The 26,255-nt window shown below is 39.5% G+C and overlaps 1 protein-coding gene across 4 annotated transcripts in view; it reads right to left on the bottom strand.

Annotated features, from left to right (window-relative positions):
* TRIM2 (tripartite motif containing 2) overlaps window positions 1-26,255 on the bottom strand; it is a 37,048-nt gene that overhangs the window by 2,910 nt on the left and 7,883 nt on the right. Inside the window, exons 3-9 of one of the 4 annotated variants that reach the window (XM_075708832.1) lie at window positions 24,533-24,684; window positions 23,637-23,817; window positions 19,747-20,470; window positions 10,673-10,776; window positions 9,199-9,366; window positions 2,809-2,989; window positions 1,064-1,134 (exon numbers count right to left, since the gene is read on the bottom strand). In XM_075708832.1, coding sequence (XP_075564947.1) covers window positions 1,064-1,134; window positions 2,809-2,989; window positions 9,199-9,366; window positions 10,673-10,776; window positions 19,747-20,470; window positions 23,637-23,817; window positions 24,533-24,684 — 1,581 coding nt within the window. The remainder of the gene's footprint in view (window positions 1-1,063; window positions 1,135-2,808; window positions 2,990-9,198; window positions 9,367-10,672; window positions 10,777-19,746; window positions 20,471-23,636; window positions 23,818-24,532; window positions 24,685-26,255) is intronic. The other 3 variants (XM_075708833.1, XM_075708834.1, XM_075708835.1) reach the window with 3 other exon arrangements.

Raw genomic sequence — 26,255 nt, 5'->3', positions numbered from 1 at the left:
TCCAAAAGGATACAAGAGCAAGGTCGCTATTCAAAGGCTAGATGATTCAACACCGCTCAGGACATGACAGTGTCCATGATCAGACAGCGATTTCCTATTTCAGGTGAATATATAAGATTTATCATTTCAGTTATGAACTGGACTGAGGGTTTATCTTTGTGTTCAATCAGAACAGGCAGCCATTAGGTGAAATCCCAGGGATTTCACCGGTGCGTGGTGCTGGCGCACATGGCCTGAGAACCTGGGTCGGACAGCGTTCTGCTGCCCCTGTCCTCCTGCTGCTGCTGCATGTTGAGGGAAGGAAAAAGAGCACAGAAAGTGACTGAACGGGAATGTCACAGCCTGAAAACACACACCAGTGAGTAATTTCTGAAACGGCCTGTAGCTCCTTCATATACTTTTTCCACCACATGACATCTCAACAAGTATCCTTGTTTTGGTTTATTATTGGGACAAACAAATGTACCACCCTATCTTACCATACCTGTTTAACAGGCCATGAGTCAGGACTTGCCATGGGTGTAAGGACTCGTGGCCAGCCTGGCAGTGCAGGAGGTACAGGATGAAAACTGATGGTCTGTGTTACACACTGGTTAAGAGTATCGGGTTGTAAATGGATCCAGTAATCTTAAAACTTACAGGTAGAATTAAAGATTGTCAGGTATCTTTACGTTGTTATAATTTTATTCAACTAGAAATGTGGGCAGCTTTTACTGGCAAATTCAAAAGCAGTTACCAGACTGACTTAAAATAGTAAAGAACATAGGGTAAATAACAGGTTTGGCAGAAAGCTAATAAAAACAACTAAGTTGATATTATTTATCTCAGGTACAACTTATGTTTAAGCAATTGAATTAGAGAACATTACAGTAGCACCAAAGGCAAGTGATTATATCTCCATGAAGCAATGCACCGCATGCAAAGGTCTCTGAATGTGCAGACTTTATATCAGACCTCATACATACAGAGTGTGATCTCTTTGTTTTTAACAATACTTTATTTTCCCCAAGAAAGTACCATGATAAAATAAAAAGCTTTCCAAGTTGCCATTAATTGACAGTACCTTGACAGAATGGTTATGAAAATCTGTAACGATAATTTCATTGTTGCTGTTTACAGCTGCAAAATGAGGACCTGCAATGCAGAGGAAGAAGAAAACAAAATAATAATACCACTAAATCAAAAAGGTTGCTTAAATCAAAAAAATTATTCAGCCTGCCAGAATAATATATTTGGCTTCTGAGCATCAATAGTCAAATTGGGAATATCAATTTCAAATTAAGAGTAATTTCATGTTTTAAAAAGCTCAGCATGCCTTTTTGCAAACACAAATGATTTCTTTTTCAACCAGTTTTCAGCTAGTGTTATCAATAAGCATTGTTCATTCCTTCCTCTCTCATATGCAGATGACTTTGTCGGTATTTATGTGCTTATTAACAAGACAAAACATGTAGTGCTTAGGCGTAAAGTTGTGTATACACTGAAAATAGTTCTCAAAAATGTTCATGTAAAGTCTTAATTGAAATCTTCTATGCTTTGTGTGCTCAATTCTTACGAGCATTTGAGCAAAGAAGTTTTAGGATAAATACAAAGGTTACTTAGAAGAACGCTGTCAGGGAAAAAAGTGCTTTTTTTGCTTTACTCTGTGTATTGAACCATGTGCACAAACTTGAATAAAAAACAAACAATAGCTTGAAAACAGGCAAGTACCTGAATCAAAATAGTTAGTGCTATTTTGAGTTATTAAGCAGATCAGAACTCAGTTTCAATTTTCACAGTACATCAGTGTAAGCTATAAAAAGGGTGAAAAGTTTTACACTGAAACATTCAAGTAATGACGATTCACCTGTTTTTATGTAGCCTACCACCAAGAAGAGGTGATACATTTCTCAAATGCACTGTTACAGAGTATTTGCACATTTATTTTCAGGAGGTATTCTTAAAAATTTTAAAATGAAAGAAATTGGACAGACCCAGAACATTTTGGTGACACTTAGCTGAGTTAGAGCCAAAGCTCTCATAAATTATATATATGGCACTTGTGCCATAAGACATGGCAAGAGATCTCAAGTAAGATAAAAGCAGTTATACAATTGATGCTGTTTCTCTCTTGTGCTGTGAACCAGTCAGAACATCAGACCAATCTGTAACTACTTACTCAGAGTGACTCAACACCTGCAAAATGACCTGCATATGTAATTTGGCATCTTCATTTCAAATTTTGAAAGAACAGCTATTCACTCAAAATATATGTTTTTTTTTTTAAAAACTTAATAGCATGTTCTAATTGAAAGACAACATGTGCAAGCAGTCAGCTGAATATAAGTGGCAATTTCCCCAAACTGGCATTTTCCATTTGCGTAACTGTGTCTTCCTGATCTCAATCTGAACGCTATCCCATTACACTCATTTTCTAATGGGAAGATACCACTCAGGGCACTGGTTAATGTGCATCTGATCATTGGAAACAGAAAGCATGCTGTTTGAGTTGATTATCATGAACAGCTGAGTGTGGGCATTACAAAGCATTTATAAAACGTTAGTTAAGATCAGTCTTTCTTGGGTCACTGATCTGAAATGCTTCCAGGCACAGAGAGGTAGATAAAACAATCTGGTTACAGCTACATTTGCAGAACAGATGTTGCAGTCTTCCTGACCAATTAAACAAATGGTGAAGTGAATAGGAGCTGTATGTTTAGTAGAACCTTTCCAACCCAGGAAAAACGAGTAGGATAGAGCGTCTTCAACATGCTCAAACATCATGCAAATGTGAGCAGAAGAGGCAAGAAAAGGGGATTTACATATTACCATCAAGTGTACCTGCAAACTGCTTGTCACCATTTCCTCGACTACCGAACCTGGTGACTATTTTCCCGTTCGGCTGGAAGATGAAAACACAGCATGCTTTATTGTCCACTACAATGATGTGTCCATTACGATCCACAGAAACACCTTTAGGGCCCATGAGCTTTCCAGACCCAATTTTGGCCTAAAAGAGAAAACACAAAACAGGAAAATATGTTGGCATGATAGAAATAAGTCAGTACGGTTCAAAGATTGTATTACAGGCACACAGCGGATAGAGAGAGACATTTTTGTCATCAAAAGTTTCCCAGAGGGAAGTGATTGTTTTTACCAGCTCTTACTGCGTACTTCATAATTTTTTCTTCAGCTGAAAATAAAGACTGCTTTCTGTATGCCCTTTCTACAGTGGAAAATCTGCCACTTCAGCAACTGAGTCCAAATACACAACCCATGAGAAACACAATAATCAGATTTGTATCTCTTGATAAACTACAGCATCTGTCAGAAACCATCACAAATGGCTGTATAGCCAGCACTAGTGTACCTGTAGGATAGCAGACAGGCATAAAGGACTTCTACCTCCTATTGCATACTATTCCTGAGTCCAACAACAACCTGCTTATGGATGGGGAAACATGCTTTTACCGCTGCCTGCTACATCAAAGCAGTCGGAGCTCACTCTTGAAGCATCAGAGCTGAGTGGGAGGTATGCTACGATGTCCTCTGTCACCTTTCTTGGGTGAATGAGACACCATGCAGCTTTCTTGGAAAGAATTTGAGCAGACCTAAAGCTCAGGCTAACCTCTATATTGTCCACCAGATCCATGTGAGATTGCATCACTTGCTGCTTAGACACATGAAGTGTCAGCTGAAACCTGCAAAGGAGATAGGATCGTGCTGCCAAACAGCAAAGTAATCTTTGAAACACTAAACAAATCAAAGCTTGCTCCTGTCTTAGGTAAATTAAATTTATTTCCATCATTTTAAATAGGCCTTGTGACTACCAAAAACATCTGTCAGCGTAATCAGCAACAGCAGGGGAACTGTATACAATATTCCATATTGTATCAATGGAAAAACCTTCAGTGGAGATGAGGTGGATCTCACACACAGTGAATTATTTGGAAAGACTAGAGACCTGTCAAAATAGATCAGAAAATCTTAGAAGCATTGTTTAGTAGGATCAAAAAGAAGGGGATCTAAGAAGGGGATCTAAGCAATAGCATCCCATCTAGCCCAGAGCAAGCAGAAATTGAGGGAAAGCCTTCAAAGAACCCATGAGCTACCTGGGCACACACCCAAGAAGATTCTAGGATCACCTTGCAACCCATTTCACATTTTTCACTATTCTGCTCTTTTTTTCAGGCAGAGATTCTAGAAACTGCTTTAATCTACATAAAATCAGTTGAGTTTTGACATTTCAGTTAAAAAAAGGCTATAAAAATACCACCTAATTTTTTGGGGGGGTTGTTGTTGGAATGCAGCAACTTGCTTTCTGTTTGTGTTTTTGGGTTTTTTTGGTTTTGTTGAGGATGTTGTAGGATGTTGAGACATCCTACAAACTGAGGTTCATCTCTTTGGTGGAGAACATCGTTTCCTGTTTCCATAGGAATTTACATTAAATAGATACAAATATATTAGTCTTTTTTATGCAACAAGACCATTTTTTCACCTCACTGCCTTTGCAGGGTGGGACAGATCACCACCTAGAACAAGCAACGCTTCTGACTTCTCTGCCTCTCTCCCCACCCTCTTGCAAGTGGTGAGGAGTAGCTGAAGCTCTGTTAGTCTGTGACTAATTATCAAGGTGGGACAGATTACAGGGCATGGAGAAGATCCATTACCTAACTCATTTCTCTCAACTCCCTAATGTTTTCAAAGCAACCAACCATGACAGTATCTGAAGGAGCTCAACTATCCTTAGTAAGCTCCTGTTCCACAGTACATTCACATGGGTGGGGTTGCAGGTAAAAATAGGAGCCATCCCAAAATAAAGCCATCTAGGTTTTCTGAGGCTGTCTGGTGCAAAGTCACCACTTTACAACCTCTTTCAGTCTCAAATAAAGAAAACTCCAGGCAGTAAATCTTGCAGCTTCAAGACTATGCTTAGTCAACATGCAATGATCATGTGTCTGTTTTATGTTCAGGTACATATGCTCTTATAAATTGCTAAATATTTAGGCAAAAACCACCTAATTAAATCATGCGAAAATATCCCCAGGGAAAACTATTAAAAATGACTTTGTGTTCACCAGGGGAAAGATATGAGCAGACCTACAAAATGTATTCAGGTTTGCATAACAACAAAGCAGCAAAAGCATAAGTCAAATGCAAATCAGTAGATTTATTTCCTTTGGGGTGATTAAATCATATTCCCTTCTTTCCTCTGGGATGCCCGTGTGTTTGTCTGCTTGTGCATTGCACCACCTCCTTACCATCTTTCCAGGATTCCTATGGAAAAATGACTCAGATTCATGAGTACAGTGTCTTCCTGCCCATATAAATACACACACAAAAAAATCATGAATAAATCACGTACTACATTAATGGGCACTCAGTGCTGAGAAGAGTAATAAAAATCACTGTTCTTGGGCCAGGATCTAAAATACAATTTGCAGGCAGCAATAAATTATGCCCAGCTAGAGTTCGCAGTACTTTTTACTAAAAATCTCTGTTTCCAGTTTACATCAAAATATGCTGATGACACATTACTGGGTCTGGCTGAACATATGCTTTGTATATTTTCATTTCAGAAAGTTTCTTAGAATTATAAGTTTGATTATTTAGAACAGAACATTATGAAACCAAATCACTCCTGTTAAGTGTATCAATGGAAGTATTTTCAGACTTTTCTGCCATTAGAAATGAATAAAGTATAATGGATCATCTGAACCCTTAATACAAATAATGTGTTTAATTAAATTCAGTCAAGGACATTATGTCCCTTATTTTACAGGATCTTATAAATTTAGACTGGTTTTCAAATATGCGTTTAAAAAGTCACCCTACCCGGGTGGAAAATATTCTACTGTTGGATGCTGCTAGAGGTAAAAAAATCACCTAGCCTATATAAAAATTTATAAAGACTTTTCCACTGTAGAAGTAGGTGTGTTAGGGCTTTAAGTGTAACTCCACCAGTCTTGGTACTGAGAGGTTTGTGATTGTCAGAAATGAATTTACAGTCTATCAGCATGCCTTATTTTCCTGTTTGAGAACTTCCCTAATATGGAGGTACATCTTTGTCACACATTGCAATGTCGCACAATAAATGGATTTATCATTCATGTGACTGTCTTAATTCAACTGTGACCACTTAACCACACTCCACAGAACTATTCCTATCTGAACATGCAACCAGCTTCAAGCAGCTCCCTTCTTAAGTCTTCAAATGAGACAAAAAAAAAAAAAAAAAAAAAAGTCTGACAGATAAAATGTTTCCTTTCATCTTTTCCCACTCATCTAAACTCGATCTTAACTTGACTTGCAGCCCTGTTTGGCTGATAACAAGCTATCTTAAATACAACCCTTCAAGGCTAGAAAGAAAGTCATTCTCTGCTCAGAGGACTGAGAATCATTCCTTTGGCTCTGTTCTCCAGTTCCTTCACTAGGTTTGAGCACCACCACTGGCACAGAAGCTGATACTGCTGCTTCAGCATGCGTTCTCTCCTTAGCCTAGCAATATGTCTTCTCTAACAGTTTTCTTAAGCAATGTCAGAGTAATTTACAGAGGAAGCCAGCACTGTTACCTGCTTTTATAGATGAGGAAAATAAAGCACGGGGAAGTGAAATGGAAGATCACTAGTCACGTGTGAGACCCGTGGCATAGCCAGAAACAGAAGCCCCAATTCCTAAGACCCTACCTGAGGCTTTATCATTCACAGGATAATACAGCCTCTCATTTTAAGACACTCGTGTTTTGGTGTAACCTTAGATTAGGGTTTGTCCAGCTCTGGATTATGCAAATTTTACAGCCTTGAGAAAATGGAGCTCTGTCCCTGTTGCTACCAGCAACTGAGGAAGGTGACACTTTTCTGCCTGGCAGTGCAGCCTGCTGGGGTGAGTCAGCCCAGTGCTGTAATCAGGGAGATGCCTGGGCCCGGCTCCAGGGGAAATTAGCCTTCTGGCTCACATGGCTATTAAAATGCCACTAAGGGAGGTTATGTGTAAGTAAATACAGAAAGAAGGGGACAACAACAAAAATAGTTAGATGAAGTTCAAAACAGCCCCCTGATAATGCTGAATTAGCAACTAGCAGACCACCTGCATCAGAGATCATATACAATGACTTGCAGGCACAGTCCTTTGAAGGGAAACACCAATGTCCCTTTATCTGTCTCTCTGTGTATCTTAGCACGTGTTGCCCATTTTAATCTGACAAAGCCCCTGTAAGAATTACCATTGCCAATGAGAAATTACAAGGCTTTCCCCAGATTCCTACAGGTTCGATCTGTTATATCCATGTCCTGTGCTTCAACTATATGATTATGCCCGCCGGCCATACATAAAATGCTTCTACAAACACTTGTATATTTTTCTCTCACAAATATAGCCTGTTGCATTCAATCTAAAAATAGTATTTTATATCATTGATGTTTCATCTCACATTTAATCAGTCTGCTCCCAAGAACTATAAAGTCTGATGCATTAACTTGTATTAACCACACAAACATTGCCAACTTTACATAGCTCTTGCAATCCAACAAAAACATTGACTGAAAACAAAGCTAGGCTTTGCATCATTGGAACTACCTTAATAATTCATTTTTTTTCAATACCTGTCTTCCTGCTGGTAGTGTATATAGCACATAGGGTCCTGGCTCCACCAGAGCCATGGCTTTTTCCTCCAGAGCTGGCACCATCTGAAATGCTGGATTTACAGCATGTCTTGAGAAGCAAGAAAAACGATTCCCCCATGCTCTGTGTCCAGATCAAGCCAGTTCATGTTAAAGATGTTAATAATGACTTAATACACACTTAGGTTACTCAAAGAATTTGGATTCTTAACTAAATTACATCTTCCTTTGGTTTTGTTTTGGTGTCTTCATTTCATTCAAGGACTTCAGCCAAAACCAAGGTTTTCCTGTGTAGCTGTACACTTTCAAAACTACTTGACAAGGAAAATCACATACTCTGCAAATGCAAGTAATCTGTATTTTTTTAACACTTGCATTGCATATTAGCAGTTTTATTTTAGTGTCAAGTCTACACAGGATCTGGATACTTTTAAAAGCATGCACGTCTGTTTCCCAGATGGAGGTCACTGAGGACTATGCAAGCACAATTGCCTATTTGCTATAGCATTCGTCACTTTGCAAAGACTACTCAAAGGAAGGCCATTTCTTGGTTCACACATGAGCAGCTCAGGACTTGAGCTCTTTGGTCATTAGGCTGCCAGAAAATTAGCCAAACAGGCAATTTCTCTCCAATGCAGGACTCCAGAACTAAGTAACTATGGTAGAAATTTCCCTGCAGGTCCTTTATCTCACTGAACAGTATGTACTCTGCTATAGGTGGCTATTTCTAGCATGCATTGCCAGGCTTGGTAACATGCATTCAGAGAACAGCACCAAATGGAGGCAACCTTTAATTCTCTCTGGAATTGCACCTGAACCCAAGGAAAATAAATATTGCAGGTTGGCAAGCATCAGTGTAGTATGGTAGCTGCCTTCTTATTTTACTCCTATTAAAGGGATCAGAGTTACTAAGAAAATAAGAGGTGCGCTTTTCTCAGAACTTCTTATTTCTGAAACCTAAGACATTATTACTGCCTTTCAGTTTTTCCAGTGCACATCACCCCACCTAAAACCCTCCTGTCTATGCTGTAGCACTGGAACAACATCCTAGGTTGCTTTTCTTTGCATTTATTACCAACAGGATCATACATGAATTATACACTTGATTTGCTTACACGTATGGAGTAAATAGAGGGAGTCATCATCAGTCTGCAACCTTATTTTTCTCCTCCATATGTCACTGAAGAACCTCATGTCCTCCTCATAAGTTTTTATGTCTGTCTGTGTGTATATACATACATGCAGACACCTTTCTGTACAATCAGAATACTAATGATATGAAGGTTGTTGAGCTAGTCCAACTAGACTTGATTACATTAGCTATCCTTGACTATAAGTTACGGAAAGGCATCCAAGCACCTGGTAGGTAGAACTGTAAAATGGAACATATTGTCTCTATTTGGTATAACATTAGCATCACAGCTGTGACCTCTTCCTATTAATTATACAACGTGGCTGTGTCATGGGTTTCCACATCACAACAATGGAATTTGGACTAAGTTCCAACCAAACTATGTAGTTTCTTGACAAAAAAACCTGTTACTTTGCATTACTTTGTAAGACAGTTAAAGCCCAGGAGAGTTCACATGGTAACTCGTACCTTAAATTTTCCATCTGATGAGAATATGCTAACCCATTTGTTATCATAATCTGCAATAATGATGTCACCACTGGGATGCACAGCCACTCCTGTTGGCCGCTGCAACTGGCCAGGAGACCTTCCTCGTATGCCAAAACGGCTTTTGAACTGACCATCATTGGAAAATATCTGTAACAGAAAACACTCATTTTAAAATTAAGTCTGCGTAAGAACATCATCTATTTCTTGGAGCTTGGATTTTAGCAAGTCACTAATGAACACTATAGTCAGGAAGAGAGTTAGGATCATGAAGTGCTTCTACACCGTCCACATTTGAAAGTGATATGCCTAATTTAAGAAGAGGCTTTCACCTGGACCCTAATTTCAAAATAAGGAAGTTCTCTGCACTTACATTGCACTGTTTCTTCAGTGACCTCAAAGTACTTTACAAATGTTAGGGAATTAAAGCTTCACAATGTCCCTCTCAGCTGGAAGGAAGTGGTATTATTCCCATATTAGAAATGAGGACTGAGGCACTGAGTGACTCAGCCACAGTCAAACACTAAGTTTGCAGAAAAGACAGGAATAGAAGCTAAAAGAGAATTTCAAAATTTAATTATTTGACTTTGGGATAAGTACTAGGCCATCTTTTCCGCAATGCTTTAGCCATGCAAAATTCAGTCCACTGGCTGTGTCCCCAAGCCAGGTAATTAGACACTGAAGTTCCTCTGAAGTGGCTGCAAATTACAAAGTGTGAGGGTGCTGATGAATATTTGACTCTGTCTCTTTGAAAAGGCCTGGAAATGAGTTCTTACTGCATGTGGCTTGCTAGTTCTCACACACTAAGAACAAGCCACACACTGCTGTCTTCTTCATTGCTACCACATGGGCAGCCTGAAGAGTGATGACAAATTGTTAATGGTAAAAAAGATACATGGCAAGCAAAAGAAAAAACACAGCTTGATTTTCACACAGGTTACAGAAGCCAAGAAATCATGGGTGTCAGGGGTGCTACCACAGAAAAGATTTGATCATGGTATCAGATGGAAAAGTCAGTTAAGTAGATTAAAAGCCATTTGAAAATGACATCTGCATATTTATTTTTGTATTTGTATTTGTTTAAGAAATGATATTTGTGGCACCTTGCCCTCCATTTATATTTGGAAACACAGAGTGGTAAATGTACAATGTAAAATGGTATTTACAAAAAGACATTTTTCCAGATTATTGCACTGCTTGTTTTCTTCATTTATTGCCAAACATCATAAGGAAGGGAAATAAACTCTGATATACATACTAGATATAGTGTAGATCTGAAAAAGATAGCTGCAGGTCAAGAAGATGGAATGATAATGGATGAAACAAGTTGAGGTTCCTCTGTATTTTCTACATCATCTTGAATTGTACAAAATGTGTCTTTCCTGGAGTACAAAGAAGGCAGAGGTGTGGGGGCAGGGAGAAAAAGAAAAATACTGGAAGTGGCATGTCCTCATACCTGCACACACTGGTTGTTACTGTCTGCTATTAAGATTTTTCCATTTGTAGATGCAGCTACACCTTGAAGATTTGTAAATTCCCCTTTGTTTCTTCCTTTGGTGCCTAAAATTGAACACAAAGCACATAAGAAATCAGGTTAGACAGGACTAATTAGTTAGGACCTAAATGCCAACACATGCATTTTTTACATCCTTGATCTATAGATTTCTATTTTGAAGAGTTCTTATCACTGCTACAACTTCAAAGATCCATCTCAGTAACAGATCCACAATTCTAAGTACAAGAGGGGATTGTTCTTACTCTTTAGCATGTATGCCATCTAAGTCCCCATCTTATTACCTCTTTGGCCTCCACAAATCAAAGTGTTCACAATTCACCTCTTGCGTGAGGGAACTAGTGAAATGTTTTCTCACAAGCGATGGACTTTTTTTTAAATTGCAGATTTTGATTCAACTGAGAAGGCAATGAAAGGGGCGGTACTGTGGGAACATACAGACAAAAGCTAAGATAAGAACCTGGAGAGATTACAAGGTTTTAGTACAGTTAGCTAAATCTCCTCAGTGAACTCACAAAGTTGAGATAAAACATATCAGTGATCGCTTTGGATAGTGCCATTTCAGGACAGGGAAGTTTCCTATTCACTCAGACACAGTTTTCAGTCATGGGCTTTAAAAAAACCTTTAGAAGGGAAACTCAGATGAAGAACTGGTTTTGAATGATTGGGACATGCGGACCAATGAACACCAACACCTGGAGTCTGAATGCTTCTGCAAAGACCTTAGATTGTTCTAATAAAGCAGTATATGCACACAGAGGTCCCATTTTTACCCAGGACAAATGCAATAGTGATTTACATAGAACTGTAAGTCTTTTCCCCAGTGGCTTAAGGGGATAAGGAGCTATAAAATGTCAAGTTATCACATAGGTTCATTAAGTTTAGATGTCTCATTACTCAGATGTTTGTTCTGAGACATTCTGAGGAGAGTCACACAGCAAAGTGATGTCTTTCAAAGGTCAGTCCTAAATAGGCTGGTCCAAATTACACCTGGAGCAAAGAAAAAGTATCCAAATTCCTGCATTGTTTGTAAAGGAGGCTCAGAGGTCTTTAGACAAGACTGCAATTATGATCTTGGACCCCAAGGTTATTCATAATGAATGAATGACTTTGGAAACAAGACGACTCTATAAGCTGTTCTTTCCAAGACTTGGATGCAGCACTATTTTTCCTGGTGAAGTATTTTTACAAGCATTCACTGGCTGCATATCAGACATTAATTGGTTTCAATACATGGTTTTAACTGAAAAGCTTGTATTTTATTTTAGTCAATCCAAAATATCCTAGAGGCCCAGGGATTAAAACTGTTCTGACTGCGATGCCCAATGTAAGACATACATATTAGCTCTAATTTGTATTTAGCTTTCATTAGAGATGTGTATGCTCTTAACAGCCCTTCTTTCTGCTTTGGTGATGGCTGTGGGTTGCGTATTTCCTGTCACTGGCTAACAACATTTCACTCCTCTGCACTTGGTGCTCTGAGCATGTCCCTTTGTTTCAAGGCTTGCTTTCTTGAACTCTCATATGCTTACATCCTCTGAACAAGGCAAATACGTCTCACCTTTTGTACTGCAAGGGGAAAGTATATATTCAGGGAATAGTGAGTTACGCACCAATTACATTACCCACACTTGAGCCATTTTTGTGTATTCTTTTAAGGAGCAGTGCCTGAGGGATGCATGCAGTAATTTTTTTCCACCATATGCTAATGATGTTTCCTTTTTGCCTTTTAGCCAAAGACAATGGATGAAAAGGGAGAAACATTCCTTTTACTACTGAGAATAAAGGGAAAACATTTGCTAGAAAAGAGGAGGCATAAGCTCGAGCATCTGGAAGCAACTATCGCAAACATTATGGAATGTATGCTCTTTACCCTTAGAAAAATGTTGTGGAAAGTCAAGGAATTTCATTTTTAAAGATAAGAGAGACCTATATAAAGAGTTACTCAGGGTGTTCTTTAGTGGGACCTTGTAAACATACATCAAAGCAAAAACAGAAGAAATTACCCAGGAATGCCATAGTCACATTTCACAGTAAGTTTAAGAAACAGTAATTTATTAGCACAGCGTGCAGATGAAATTCAGCTCCATGCAACGTCCTTGTACATAGCACTTTGCAGCTATTAAATCCATCACATGGTCCTACTTTGCACACAAGCCTTTATACAGTCCCCTCTGCAGCGGCACAAATTTCTCTGAAGAAGAAAGCTGAGGTTAGTGAAACACAGATTATTTCCTAACTTATGTTCAAAAGGAAAATAGGTAACTTTGAACTTTCTGATATGAATAATTCACTATGCCAGCAAAGATGTGAATCCAAGCACAGGCAGTGGCAGCAATTCAGATGATGAGAGGAAAGCTTGTAGTAAAGTAAGGCAGACTCTGGAAAAGCAGGCTCCTGCAACTGACTCTGTAATACCAAAGGATGATGGCTCCTTCCTGTACGTAGAGATTCCTGCCTTATAAACACACCTGCCTGAGAGAGAGTCTTCAGCAAATCTTTCACTGCAAGATACTACCCCTCTGTATCAAGGCACCCCATGCTTTGTCTTCTCTTCTCTCAGTCACCCATCACTCCTTAGCCTAGGGAGGCACCAACATTTCAAATGCACAGGCCTGGGGCTAGGGAACAGTTGTGGGATCCTCATTCCAGTGTTCCCCAAGCAGCCTGGTTTGGAGATGAAAGCCTGCATCTTTCATACCTGTCTTTGTCCAGCCTTACCTCCCTCATGTTCCGAGCCACTGCAGGGCACAAAGGAGGAAAAGAAAGACATTTTACTGCAACTTCTGTGGCAAGCTGCTTGGGATTGGGAGAGGACAGCAGAGTTTTCAAAAGAGCAGGCTGAAGAGAGTTATTGGGAAGCAGATCTGTGGCCTGTGGAATAGCTCCTTTTATACCATCTTTGCATACAGTTCTCTAAATAAACAATCAGATTTGCCTTAGTCCTATCTAATTCCTTCTGGTATTACTGAGCATAGTCTGCACAAACCAATTAATTTAGCTTTGAAGATATGCTTTCAACAAAAGAGTATCCATTTTCAGCTCAAGACAATCTAGCACACATAAAATGTTTCATAATTTCAATCTTTTATTCTTGCACAATACAGGCCAGACTGAATCTCACCAAAAAGATAGAAAAAAATCTAAAAGCCCATTAACATCACAGGAGATGTTAACAATTACATCACATAACTGTAATAAGAATCTGCTCTGTAAGTGCTGGGCACCTGGACAAACCTGTTGTACAATGTACATTTTTGATGCTCGTAGTAATAGAAGGTGCATTTTTTTTTTGCTAAGTTTTACTGATATGAATAATAACCTCCCTGCTTGCTAACCTAGATTTACCAGCTTCCTAAAATGCAAAGAAAAACCATGCCGCTGCCCCCAGCAGGAAGGGAATGGATTCCAGAGAGACAAAAGCCCTGCAGAAAGATTACAGATTAATGGGGAGACTTTAGAGGTTGCAAGTAGCCGTAACATGTTGTGTAAGTACCATTTCTTTCCTGCCTACAACACTTCAAATACTTTTTCTTGGACTGTTCTCTATGTGGTACTGAAAAAAAAGGATAAAAGTAAACAGCATGGAAAGGTCTACATACATACATACTGCATAGACAGGTATCAAGGAGTTGTTGTCTTTTTTGCTAGCCTTACTTCTTTTTTCCTCAGTCAAACCTTACACGTTATTAGGATACGATGCCCTCTCCCATAATAGATAGAGCTGAAACACAAAAGACACTGTAGTAAAACTGCACTGAATCAGATTGTTAACAGGCTATGTCTTTATTGTAAAATAAATGTCAGTGATTCTAATCCAAGTTCCCATGCAAATCTAAGTTTTAAAATCCATCAGTCTGTTGGATGAAGGCACACAATGTTTGTAACCTTTAAAGAGGAATGAGTGATTCAGTAGAAACTCTGGCAGATACTCCCGCACACTGCTGGTAGCGAAGTTTGGGCTGATTTGTATTAATTGGCTTTACACAGCATCTGTCCCTAAAAGTTTGGCCAAAACCACGTCCAGGCCTTGCTTGCGCAGCAGAGCCCTTGCCGCCGCAGCTAGGTACGCACAAATCCTAGGGGTAGGTGCACCTCAGAAGCAGTTCTCTGCTGGTACAGCAGCAAAACCCTGAATGACATGAGTCGAACCGAGACCAGGTCTCTGTCATCAGGACATCAGACCCACACTGAAGATTTTGCCAGCAATGTGATGTCGGCATTCTCCAACCCCCGTCCAATACTGTATGACTGCAAAACCATGCAATGCAGGCCTGGCCAAATTTCACACTGGCCATCGCAAACCCATAGAGTTCATGACAAGCCTCAGAGGGATTTGAGCTAATAAACTGGAAAATGAAATTCTATTTCCCCATTACTAGGCTTTCCTATTCTACAGAAATATAAATTCTGTCTAGAAAACATCTCATTATTTCATACTACTTACTAATGGGTTTGTTCCAGAGTTCTGAAATAGAGAATGAAGAACTGATTAAAGTATGTCAGAGGGGCCTCTGCATTTCATATATCGTACTTCTGCACTACAGGGATCAGCTACACATACACATCGCTTCCTTCTCCAACATCCTTAGCCAGGCTATAATTTGTCCAGGACAGGACTTTGCTGGAAACGTAGAGAAGGGATGGGGGAATAGGGGGAAGAAGGTGCTGCTTGCTACAGGGAAGAAGGTTCCTCTGGACCATCCATACAAGGAGGCTAACTGCAGTTGCAAAAATACACTTTTTTTTCAAGAAGATGTGTACCCATACAACCCACTTGCATTTTTGTAAAAGCTCAAAAAGTATGTATCTATAGGCAGCCCTATTCCTTTCAAACAGGACAATCCAATACAGAGTTTTAGTCAGAGGCCTTCAGAGAAAGTTGAAATAGAAACACCTGATCAAGAATCCCTTTGCTCCCCCTAAGCCTCCTTTTAAACTGCATTAAAGCTATCATTACACAGTCCTTGTTCATGAGTTCATGGAGTAAATTCACAATAAGGCTCCTATTTGCTTTCCGCATTTATAACAGACCAGAAGATGACAACCACACCTGGTAAGACGACTGACAGAAGGTACTGTTAAAGGCACTTTTGGGTTTTTTTTAAATCAGAGTGAATTACACACATTAAATGTACCAGCTAAACTTAGATGCTCGGTTACATGACTGAACAGACAACTGAACACAGTCTGAGGGAAAGGAAAATTGAACTTTCTAGCAGAGAGCCAACTCTCCATCTGGCTGTATCTGATGCCAGTCCCAAGTATAAATAAATGAAGAGAAAAGCAGTTAAAACGGGAAATAGCACCACTACTGCTAAACGATGTCAAAGAACTCAGTCATGAAAAGTGCCAGAAGAGAAAAAATACCATGGCATACGGCACAGCATGGCAGAGCTAGAGCACAAGATGGTGTCCTGGACAGAGTAGCTGACTGATGCCACCCATGGCTCTTAATCCCCCTTTGAAGGACATGGGAGAGATTTACCAGGGAAGGTGGAAGTAGCTGACACTGCGAACATCCCACACCTCCATCTACCTCTGCTCAGCGTGGGTCTAAGGCACAAAAGCAAGATAACAGAAAAGAGCCTTCCCTCTCACTTCAGTGCTTGCTACCACTTGTAGCAAAAGATATGGCACAACAATTATTTTCTGGGTATCACAAGCACATTGTTGTTTTCATTTGTATAAACTAAGTACATGCTACACAGATACTGCATGGACACACTCTTAGAGATCATTCCTGTTTAAAAAAAAATTTTAAAAAAGGTTGAGGACATCAATTATTGAGAGAGAAGAAGAGGAGAAAGCAAGGAATACTCTGTTCTTGTAAATAATGAATTACACGAATGTATGAATGTGCAGTCAATAGCTTGACCTTAAAATGTCTGAATAGAACCACATGCCATTTTAAAAGCCATGAATAACACGGAATTGGCAGAAGATACAATGCACAATTCCCCATGAACAAAAGCACTTAACTGTACTAATGTTGTATTAATGCTATCTCTGTTGATACTAGCACAAGGACAATCTCCTGCTTAGGAGCTGATCAATTTACTTGTGCATAAAAGCCCATATATCAGCATATATACAATAGCATACTCCTTATACTTGGATGCCCATAGGAATATTACAGTATGGTTCTCCAACACAGCTGTATGAGCTTCTGGCAGCCCAAATATAAGATTTATCTTGCTCAGTTTAAAATACAAATCCAGATTTGGCCAGGGCTATCAGAGGACTTCAACAATAGGTTCAAAAAAGAGATATGCAGTTGTGTTGGAAAACAGTGATAAACTTTATTTTACATTACCTCATCAACAAATGAACCAAACCTTAACTTTTCAAAGTGAGCTGAAACTGGTACTAAACGAACTCTTAAATCCATGAAGGCAATCCCTGTGAAAACGTCCAAAGTTTTACCGGTCTTCATTAATTTTGCATATTTTGGAAGAGCGTAAAAAGCTAGAGCATTACAGCTGCAATGGCTTAAGAGACCTTTCAGATGATGCAGACACAAGCCCACAGAAGCCCAGAGGGACATCTTTGTGTAGGGTCATTCTGTGAAATGAGTGGCTGAGAACTGAACATGTAACAGGATGAAGTATTACTCTCAGCTCAGTTTTTCAATAAAACAGCGATCCATATATCCCAAATGTGACACTCCTGAGAGGTTTCATCACACAAAAGCTCTCTTCTTTTTTTAGGGGGTAGAGTGGTGAAGAAGGGGAGGAGGCAGAACTACAGAATAAAGCACATGGTCACAACTGCATCACAACAGAAAGAAAGGGCACTGCACTTTTTGGAAAACATTTAAGACTTCTAGAGTTTATGGTGTGTTGGAGAGAATAGTTAAAAAAAAAAAAAAAAATCCAACAAACACCACCACCACCAAAACCCAAACTAGAGCCATACCACTATTTGGTAGTCAGGCTAGAAACTGCTCAGTAGAAGCAAGGGATACAGAAGCAGAAATTACAAGCTGAAATCACTTTAATCCATACCAAAAGCTTCGTAATAAGAATATTAATAGCTTTAAAATAATTTCAGACCATCTTTTTTTTTTTTTTTTAAAAGAGTATTTAGATCTACAATTTCCACACTGGGACAAATTAACATTTGATGCGTGTAAACAAGAGGGCTTCGCATTCAGTGAAGGTGTCAGCAACAACGGAACAATGGGTAACAGAGCTCCCCTGTTACACAGACACAGTGTACCTGTGCAGGCTTTCCTATTCTGCTCCTACCTGCTACAGACCCACAGACTCTTTCCGCCTGAATCTGTCCATCCAGTCCCTTCTCTGTCTAGCATACAACATCTCACAACCATTCCAGAAGAGATTAGACAGGGTTCAGACATTATTCTTAACTGTTTTTTTTAACCCTGTCTCAAAGCAGGGCCCCAAAAAGATCTAGGCTACATTTAGACGTACTCTCTACCACTCCTGCCAGTACCAGCAGTGAAACTGCATTTGGGAAGAGCCACAGGTCCCTTTCCATTCCAGCCTGAAGCTGATCACTCTGCCCTGTGCAAGGGCTTCTCTCCCCATGGGATTGCTAACAGGGGCTCTGCCAGTGGTGACTACAGCAATAGCTTTTGCAACCAGAACACCCTCCTGCTAGAGGAAGGGCTACGTCTGGCTACTAATTCAACAAAGGTCACCTACCAACTTTGGACGATAAAGCATGGTTACTGCTGAGGAGAGCTGGCTCGACTTCAGTATGAATTGTTCTACATCATATTTCTAACTTTTGACTCAGCAGTCACCATAAAATTTAGCCCTAGCGACAGTAAAGCTGGATATCATTGCCTCTGTAAAAAATGCTTTGAGTTGTTGTATTTATGGGGTCACTTATCTTACTAGGAAATGCACTGGCCATCTGGGAAAGGTTGGTCATTTTATGAGTGGCTTCATCCAAAGTTTACATTGTACTGTCCTATTCAGCAAGCAAAGAGCCCTTGCTGAATAAATTTTCTGATATAAAACCCTTGTGTTACTGCATGTGCCTTGTATCAAAGCAAGGAATCTATTAGAAATACTGACAGATGAGAAATCAGATGGAGAGGGTTAAACAACTGCCAAATGGTGTCCAGATGAATTTTCAGTAGAATTACTAAAAAACCCTCCAGGATTAACCACCATCCATTCTCGGCTGCAAAGGGGAAAGCCACCTTGCCGACTGGTTGTCAAACTTGGTAACACATACTACTGAAATCCTGACTTGTACATGTTAAGAATTAACTTGCTTTTTTCTTTAGTTGTGCGAAGTGAGAAGTATTTTCTAACTGTATAAGCAGACATTATATAAACACAATACCGCACGGTACAGACTTTTAAAATGATGAATTATTATATAGCTTAAAAACAGACTACCTCAAAAGACCTGAAAGAAAATCACAGTAAATGACACCAAGATGTTATATTTTTACCAAGCATTAGAAGCCCACAGATTTAGAGATAACATTACACTATATAAAGAACTAAACATATTTAGATATTGGGGGGAAAAAAGCAAATAAAGTAAATTGTAATTTTGTCCTATGCTGACATAATGAAATAACTATGTATGACCACAGGATTTAGCATGTATAGTTTCAGGCTAATTAACTAGATTAATCGTTAGGGCAATAGTTTTAGAGGAGTCCTCCTACTTCCTTTCTTGCCATGCAACTTTTTAAAGAAGTAATTTAATCTAATCTGAAGCATGGATCTTATTACATTTTCATTTAATGACGCCCAATAGAGTACAGAAGAGGTGGTAAAATATATTATCCCAAATCAAATGTATGCACTTCTCAACCTAAATTCCAATTAAATATTTGCTGCAAACATAATTTCTGAAGGATGCGCTTTTAAAATTTACATATGAACAAAAGTCAGAAGGCCTAAAGCTATTATCAGATTGCTCTACTTGCACCTTTAACCTTAAAATAATTTAACTTCTAGATTTTTTCATCCAGTTTCCCTGAACTATTTCTAAGTATGCCAATAGGTAGCAGACAAGTCACCTACCTACTCTGAAGATCAAATCATCTTCAATGGGATTCTCTTTTCTTTTGCCGGTGCTGTACATGCTCGCAGGTCTTTTTACAGCTTTCTGCTTCACGTGACCACTGCCAGGAGATTTAACGCGCCTCTTAACCCCTTCAGTGGTAGGGGACACATCTGCTGATCTGACCACTTTAAGTTTGAACGGGCTGCCCTTGATATGTTGATCATAAAGTCTCAGTGACAAAGTGAAGTCCCCTTCTTTCTGAACAGTATACAAAAATTCGTAAGTGCCATTCTTATTGTCAAGTATTTCTCCATCCGCTACACTCCCATCAGGCGTGCTCAGTTCAGCAGTGAGGTAAGCATTCCCAGATTTACAGAGCTCCCCATCTTTGTCCTTAGTTGTGATGGTAACAGACATGGGCTGTCCGATCACCGTCTGCCTCAGTCCCTCACCTGTGGCAACTGTTTCAGAGGCAACAGCATTGGTGGTTAAAATAGTACCCAGATTGTGAATGGACTTCTTCAGGCCTTCTGTTTCCACTATGAAGTCCAACTGATCGTTTTCACGTGGCTGCAATGGGAAGTCCCGCTCGGCCAGTTCATTCAGCTTGTCACTCATTTGCTTCTTTACCAGCAGAACTTCGGTTTCAGTGCCGTGGTTGAGGGCTTGGGCCGTAAAGTTGCTGCAACTTTTAATGCTTTCTTGTCCTTCAAGTAAGGTATCCAGCTGTGTCTGGAGGACCTGTGTGCATTACCAAACACCAGATTAGCATCATGTTACAAGAACTATCCTAGCAATATGTAGCATGCTTTATATCTGAAGGCCTTTGTAGAAACTCAATTTATAGTGCTTTATTTTAGAGTTTATTTTAAAGTTTCATTTTAGAAAAAGCATCACACTGATTGCTACATGTTCTTGGAATATCACAAAATTGGAGCACAAAATGTACCCTGTTTTGGGTCTTCAAGGCTTCACAGATCCACTGTCACACTAGATTGAATTATTGTCCCACTGGTCTTGTCTTTTTTTAAAAACAAACAAACAAACAAAAAAATAAATGTAGAAGTTTGAACCCTGCTCCATCTAACTCTCAGCAGTCACAGTTAATGAGATAGTTACTGGGAATTGAGCTGTGTGCACAGAGATAGAGATATTTTTGAGTCATCAGGCCCATTAATAAGGGAGGCTGCAAGAAAGTTCCTGAAATTATTTCTTCAGAGCCAAGGGCAACCTTGGGTTACTCTTCTATGGAGATGGACAAGAAGGCACTCTCAAGATCTGTACATCCCTCCTGAGGAAAAGCGTGATTCCTGATCTAAATAAGTGAAGAAAGGAACAGTCTCCCCAGCAGAAGCGGGTAAATTTCAACAGGCAGGAAAGCAAAATATAAAGGATGGGTTGTGGATATTGGGAAGAGTTGGGTTGAGTAGCCTGAAATTTTGGTGGGCAGCAAGTAGCTACTCTATATTTAAGACTAAGAAAGAGTTTTTATTATAGGGTCAGTTCTGGCCCACAGTCTAAAATCCTTAAAACAGTATTGACCTCAAAATTGTTAGGTGTGGGCTGGGAACAAGGCTAACTTTTTTTTTTTTATACCAGTTTTGCAATGAATTGGAAAAAGGATCCTTGAATTATAACAACCTAGCAGAGAAATTCATGACAGTCATGAAAGCCCAAACATTCCAGCTACCCCCCACACTCTCTACTGACGAAATCTCCAAACCAAAGTACCCAGTCACACATGTGATATGTTTTTCCTACAGAGAAGAACTAGAACTCTGTGGATCAGGGAAGTTATTTTCTTGACGATCACTGTAAAGTAAATATTTTCAAAACATTTCAGTTGATTTTAAAGTAAACTTAGAGACTGGGTGTATTTATTGCAATGAGATACGCTTCCCTTGCTTAGACACACCATGTAATGACACTGCATTCTAAGGGCATTTTTCTTTTGAATTTTACAAAGCTATCTGCTTTTCACCCACTGGAGAAAATCCAGGCTGATGAGTTAGTGATACGGGAAAGTGATAACACAAAATCTTGCAAGCAAAACAGAATGAACAAGTTTCAAGACTACACTGAAATTTCAAGTGATCTGTTTTTCTAGGCACCTATAAACCTCTCAGGATTCAATACAAGGCATTTCTAATATGCCTTGTTGTTATTCCAGGACATAAGTAGTTAAACAGATAGCATAGCTAATAAAGTCCCAGGATGACAAAAACCCATATGCTTGGGATAACAAACCACAAACTGAGGAGGAAGACAATTTGCAGCTACATTTTAAAACCATTATTTTCTCAATACAGTTTTCTTTCATTACAAAGATGGAAAATATTCAATCCTACCATAACTAATTTTTAAAATGTGTTTAGAGTATTTTACACGAGGCCTCTTTCAGTCCATTGGACAACTGAAACTGAATTGCCAACTTTCTTTTAGTAAAGTGTAGCCCTTTCTTTTTTTCATTTTTGCAAAGTACATGATGAGAATGATGGAATATTCGGGTTTGAATTATTTTGTAGCACTACTGTTCATTCAAAAGCAAAATCCAATTCCAATCGCTTTTATACAAACAGGGCCTCTTTTATTGTTTATATGCAGCTTTGTAAAAATTTGGTTCTCTAACGCCCAAAATAGCTTTTAAACTATTTTAAATCCCTTTAAACAACAATAAGATAATTTAACATCATATTCCATTGTGTGTGAACTTTGTACACGCCCTGAGTATATTTGCTTGCTAAGAAAAAAGGGTTTTGTCACATCTTGGATACATTTAGATGAACAGGGGATCTAAGTCCAGATTTTTGATGCTAAAAGCTCCTCAGCTGCTACTTAGCTCTGGAGATGACTAAATTCTGTGCCCCAAGGGTTTTGGGCTCTCTGTGTTCCTGAAAGTACACATCTTGTGCACATGTTAGAATTCCTCCATTTTCACAGCCCCAGCAGTTCAATACCTTCAAAATGATCAAGCCTATTCCAGATCCAGGAATGCAGCATTCTTCCACTTCAGACATCTGGAGATGCTCAGGCTGCTCAGTAATTGCAGAGCATGCCCAAAGATGCCAATATTATCTTGAAACTCCAGCTGTTGATGCTACTCTCTTTTAAAGGCTACTTTGAGGGAAGAGATCTTTCTTCTATATAAAACAGATGACTGATGCCCAGGAAGATAAGGACTAAATTCCTTCATTTACCTGATGCAGACTCACTAATCCTCAACAAAAACCCTACCCACTAGGCTAGAGGCTTCTCTTTGTAAAAGGGCAGATTTCTGTTTTCTTCCTCCGAAGCTTAGTCTACAGAGGGGGAAATACAGGGGGAAAAACATAAGATTCAATCATCCAGATAGAAAGTAAAAGAGTGAATACAGCTCTGGAATCTATTGCTCTCTGCATTCCCCTGAGGAAGTAAGATGTCCCTCCAATCTTTATGTGTTCCAACCAGTGACATCTAACATGAAATACGTTAGCAGGCATTTGAAAGGAAAACAGTGCGTTAAAGCAAAACAGTAAGCCTTGCTCAGTTCTTCAGGAGAAATTGTTCGGCCTGTATCTTAATGCAGGGGTTCACAGGATTGCAGCCCAAGGATTTCAGACTTCCCTTTGGTGTTCCCTTATTGTCATCTGCACATCAGCGTGTTGGTTTTAAGCAGATGCCTGCTTAGTGTGTTGGCCATTTCAGATCCTCACACACCATGCACAAAGGGCTACCTGCCCATACAGGGTCTGGATTCCATTTATAAGGCTGGGCACCCACAAGTGAGGCTCTGCAGCACTTGATGTCAGGAGAACAAAGTTCTCCTCTGGATCTCAGACACAATTTGACAAACTGGTGTCCTGCATCATTTGTAAAGACTGGCTGATTAAATTAATAGCTTTTCATTGAAACAAAACATGCATCTTACTTTGTGTTTAAGGCCATAATTCACTTCCAGTTCCATAAGCAGCACACTCTTTCGCACATTTAGAGTCTTCTGGAGTTCATCAAAAGTGGAATGAATGTCATCTACAATGCTAGCCTTTTGATTGGTTAACTGGTGTATGATTTCAGATATAAAATGAAGTGCCGAGTCGATCTCTGGAAGCCTGAGGGAGGGATTAAATTACAAAGATTGCGGTTTCAAAAGTCATTAAACATTGGCCCTTGCCCCAATATCTTTTGATGAAACAATCTCATCAGCAGGCTGTCTTTAAACTCAGTCATTTCACAGAAGTAAGTTCATTCCTTTTATAACCACATAGTCATTTTGGTCTGGTAAAATAAGGCTAAGCCAGGGCCCTCCCTTGTGGAAATCCATTAGACTTTAGGCATTTCCAACAAGGAGGCCTTGGATCATCTGTCCTTTATGCAAATGTATCTACTCAGGAAGATAACTAGATCTACCCCACTTTTTCCTTTTTTTTATCCTTTCTGGCACTGTAGAGTTTGCACGAGTCTTTTAACCAGCCAGTATTATTTATCATTAAATTCATGATCCTGATGGGTCCCTTCCAACTCAAGATATTCTATGATTCTATGACTGGCTAGTACTTTTCTCCTTAACATTTTTTTCCCCTTCGTCAGAGTACACTTGCATTTCTAATGGCCTCTGTTTTGTGAAAGACAGACAGGAATCTTTTGCTCTTTTCTCTAATCCCTCAGTGCATCACAGTCAATGGATTTTTTTCCTATGCTAGCCTCACTATACCTGTTTTCTAGGTAAAAGTCCATGGCACCAGCACATTAAAACATCTACCCAAGGTAACACAGGAAGCCAGTGGTAGAACAGAAAACTGAAAATAATCAGTGGAGTCTCCATACCTTTTGTTGACAGCATCCAACTGGACTTGGAGTGAAGCCTTGTGTTGCTCCACCACATCCTTGAGTGGTACCGTGGGATGCTCTGCGTGTTCTCCCTCTGTACACTCCCGGCACATGGCTGTCTCACAGGACTGGCAATAAAACTCCATCACCTGGAAAAGTGCACAACTCTAAATTCAAACATGGCAGCAGTAATGTCACTCACAGCACACCTTACTGGGTCTTGAACTCATGTTATTATCCAATCTCTTGAGACAAAGTTTCTTCTTTCTTAGACACCAATAACTTACTGCCTAAAAGATGGCTGTTATTCTTATATATTTCATATCAAAATGCTGGTTTAAATGCATGTTATTCTATCAGAAAGTGTCAGAACAGCAGCCTGGGAAACAGAATGCTGGATTTCAAGGCTGGCCCTAACATCATCCTTATACTGTGTAATAGTAAGTTGTGGTGTCTCTCTCAAGTACTCTGTGAAACAACTCAAAAAACCAGGGCATTCAAGTCCCCTTGCTAACTTGATCCTTAGTCTCCCCAGAGGGTCTGCCAAAGAAAGTGTAAACTTAGGCTGGTTTTCATAACAGGGCCCGTGGAACATGGACTCGACGGACCTCACCAAACAGCATATTTATTTGCTAGAGAAAAGCACCCTAGATGAATGAATGTGCTGCAGGGAAAAATCTCCATATCCCATTACTAATCCCTTAAAACCATCAAAACCTTACATCTGAGATTATAATAAGAGTTCTGATCTACATTTGAAAGAGCAGGAGACTGTTTCAACCTGTTACGTACCCAATAAGATGCTATTAAAAAAAGATCTTTGCATGTAATAAATACCCCAAATTCTGAATATTTTCAGGAAGGGAAAGAAACAGAAAAGTGCTGTACCCAAAATCATACATTAGTCAAAATAATGTACATATATGCAAATTCAGCATGAGACTTTCTTCTACAGCTGAGAAGTCCTTGAGCACAAAGCATTTTAGGCTAATTAAAAGTATATAAGGAAGCTTGTAGTATATGCTTCAAAGCAAGACATTGGCACCTCTCTTGCATTCAGAACATAGCATCAGAATCTCGAATAACTCGGCTGATGCTTCTGGCACTCAGACCTCTCACACAAAGACGGCTGTGCTGGAGATGTGGGTTGACAACAAGATGGTTGTCTAGAACTGGCTGTTTTCAGGTGAGCAGAGGGACCTCTAATAGCACCATGCAAAGTAGCTGGCTGCTCCAAGACGTCTTGAGAATTAGGAGGGAGAAGTAAGAACTGTGATTTGCGTATGGCTATTAGCATTAATAGGGATTTTCCTCTGATAAGCTCCTTTCCGTCTTATTCACATTCTTCCCTCTTATCTCAATTCACAAGATATGGGATTCACACGCGATGAGGGTTTAGTCATTTGTTGGCCATTCATGTAAGCCACTTTAGAGAAAATTTAAAAGCTGCTCCAAATAAACTGTGTAAGATCAAATATATCGGGGGGGGAAGGGGGAAGTAGACCTTCTAAACAATGACAACCCCCATGAACACTACTCCAGTCACTGTGAATTTAGCAGCCTTACAGTTGTAGATCCTCTGAGGCCTGACAGTTACTTTGGTAGGCACTAAGATGTGATGCAGTCTTACAGTGCATAGAGAAAATGAGTTAAACAGAATTTAGGATTTAAATTCTTTTCAAAGGCTTCAAAAATTTGCAACCAGAAACAACCAAAAGGA

Source organism: Pelecanus crispus, chromosome 4, assembly GCF_030463565.1.
Source record: "Pelecanus crispus isolate bPelCri1 chromosome 4, bPelCri1.pri, whole genome shotgun sequence".
Taxonomy (NCBI): domain Eukaryota; kingdom Metazoa; phylum Chordata; class Aves; order Pelecaniformes; family Pelecanidae; genus Pelecanus; species Pelecanus crispus.
Note: the sequence above shows the minus strand (reverse complement) of the source record. Positions and strands in the feature narration are given on the sequence as shown.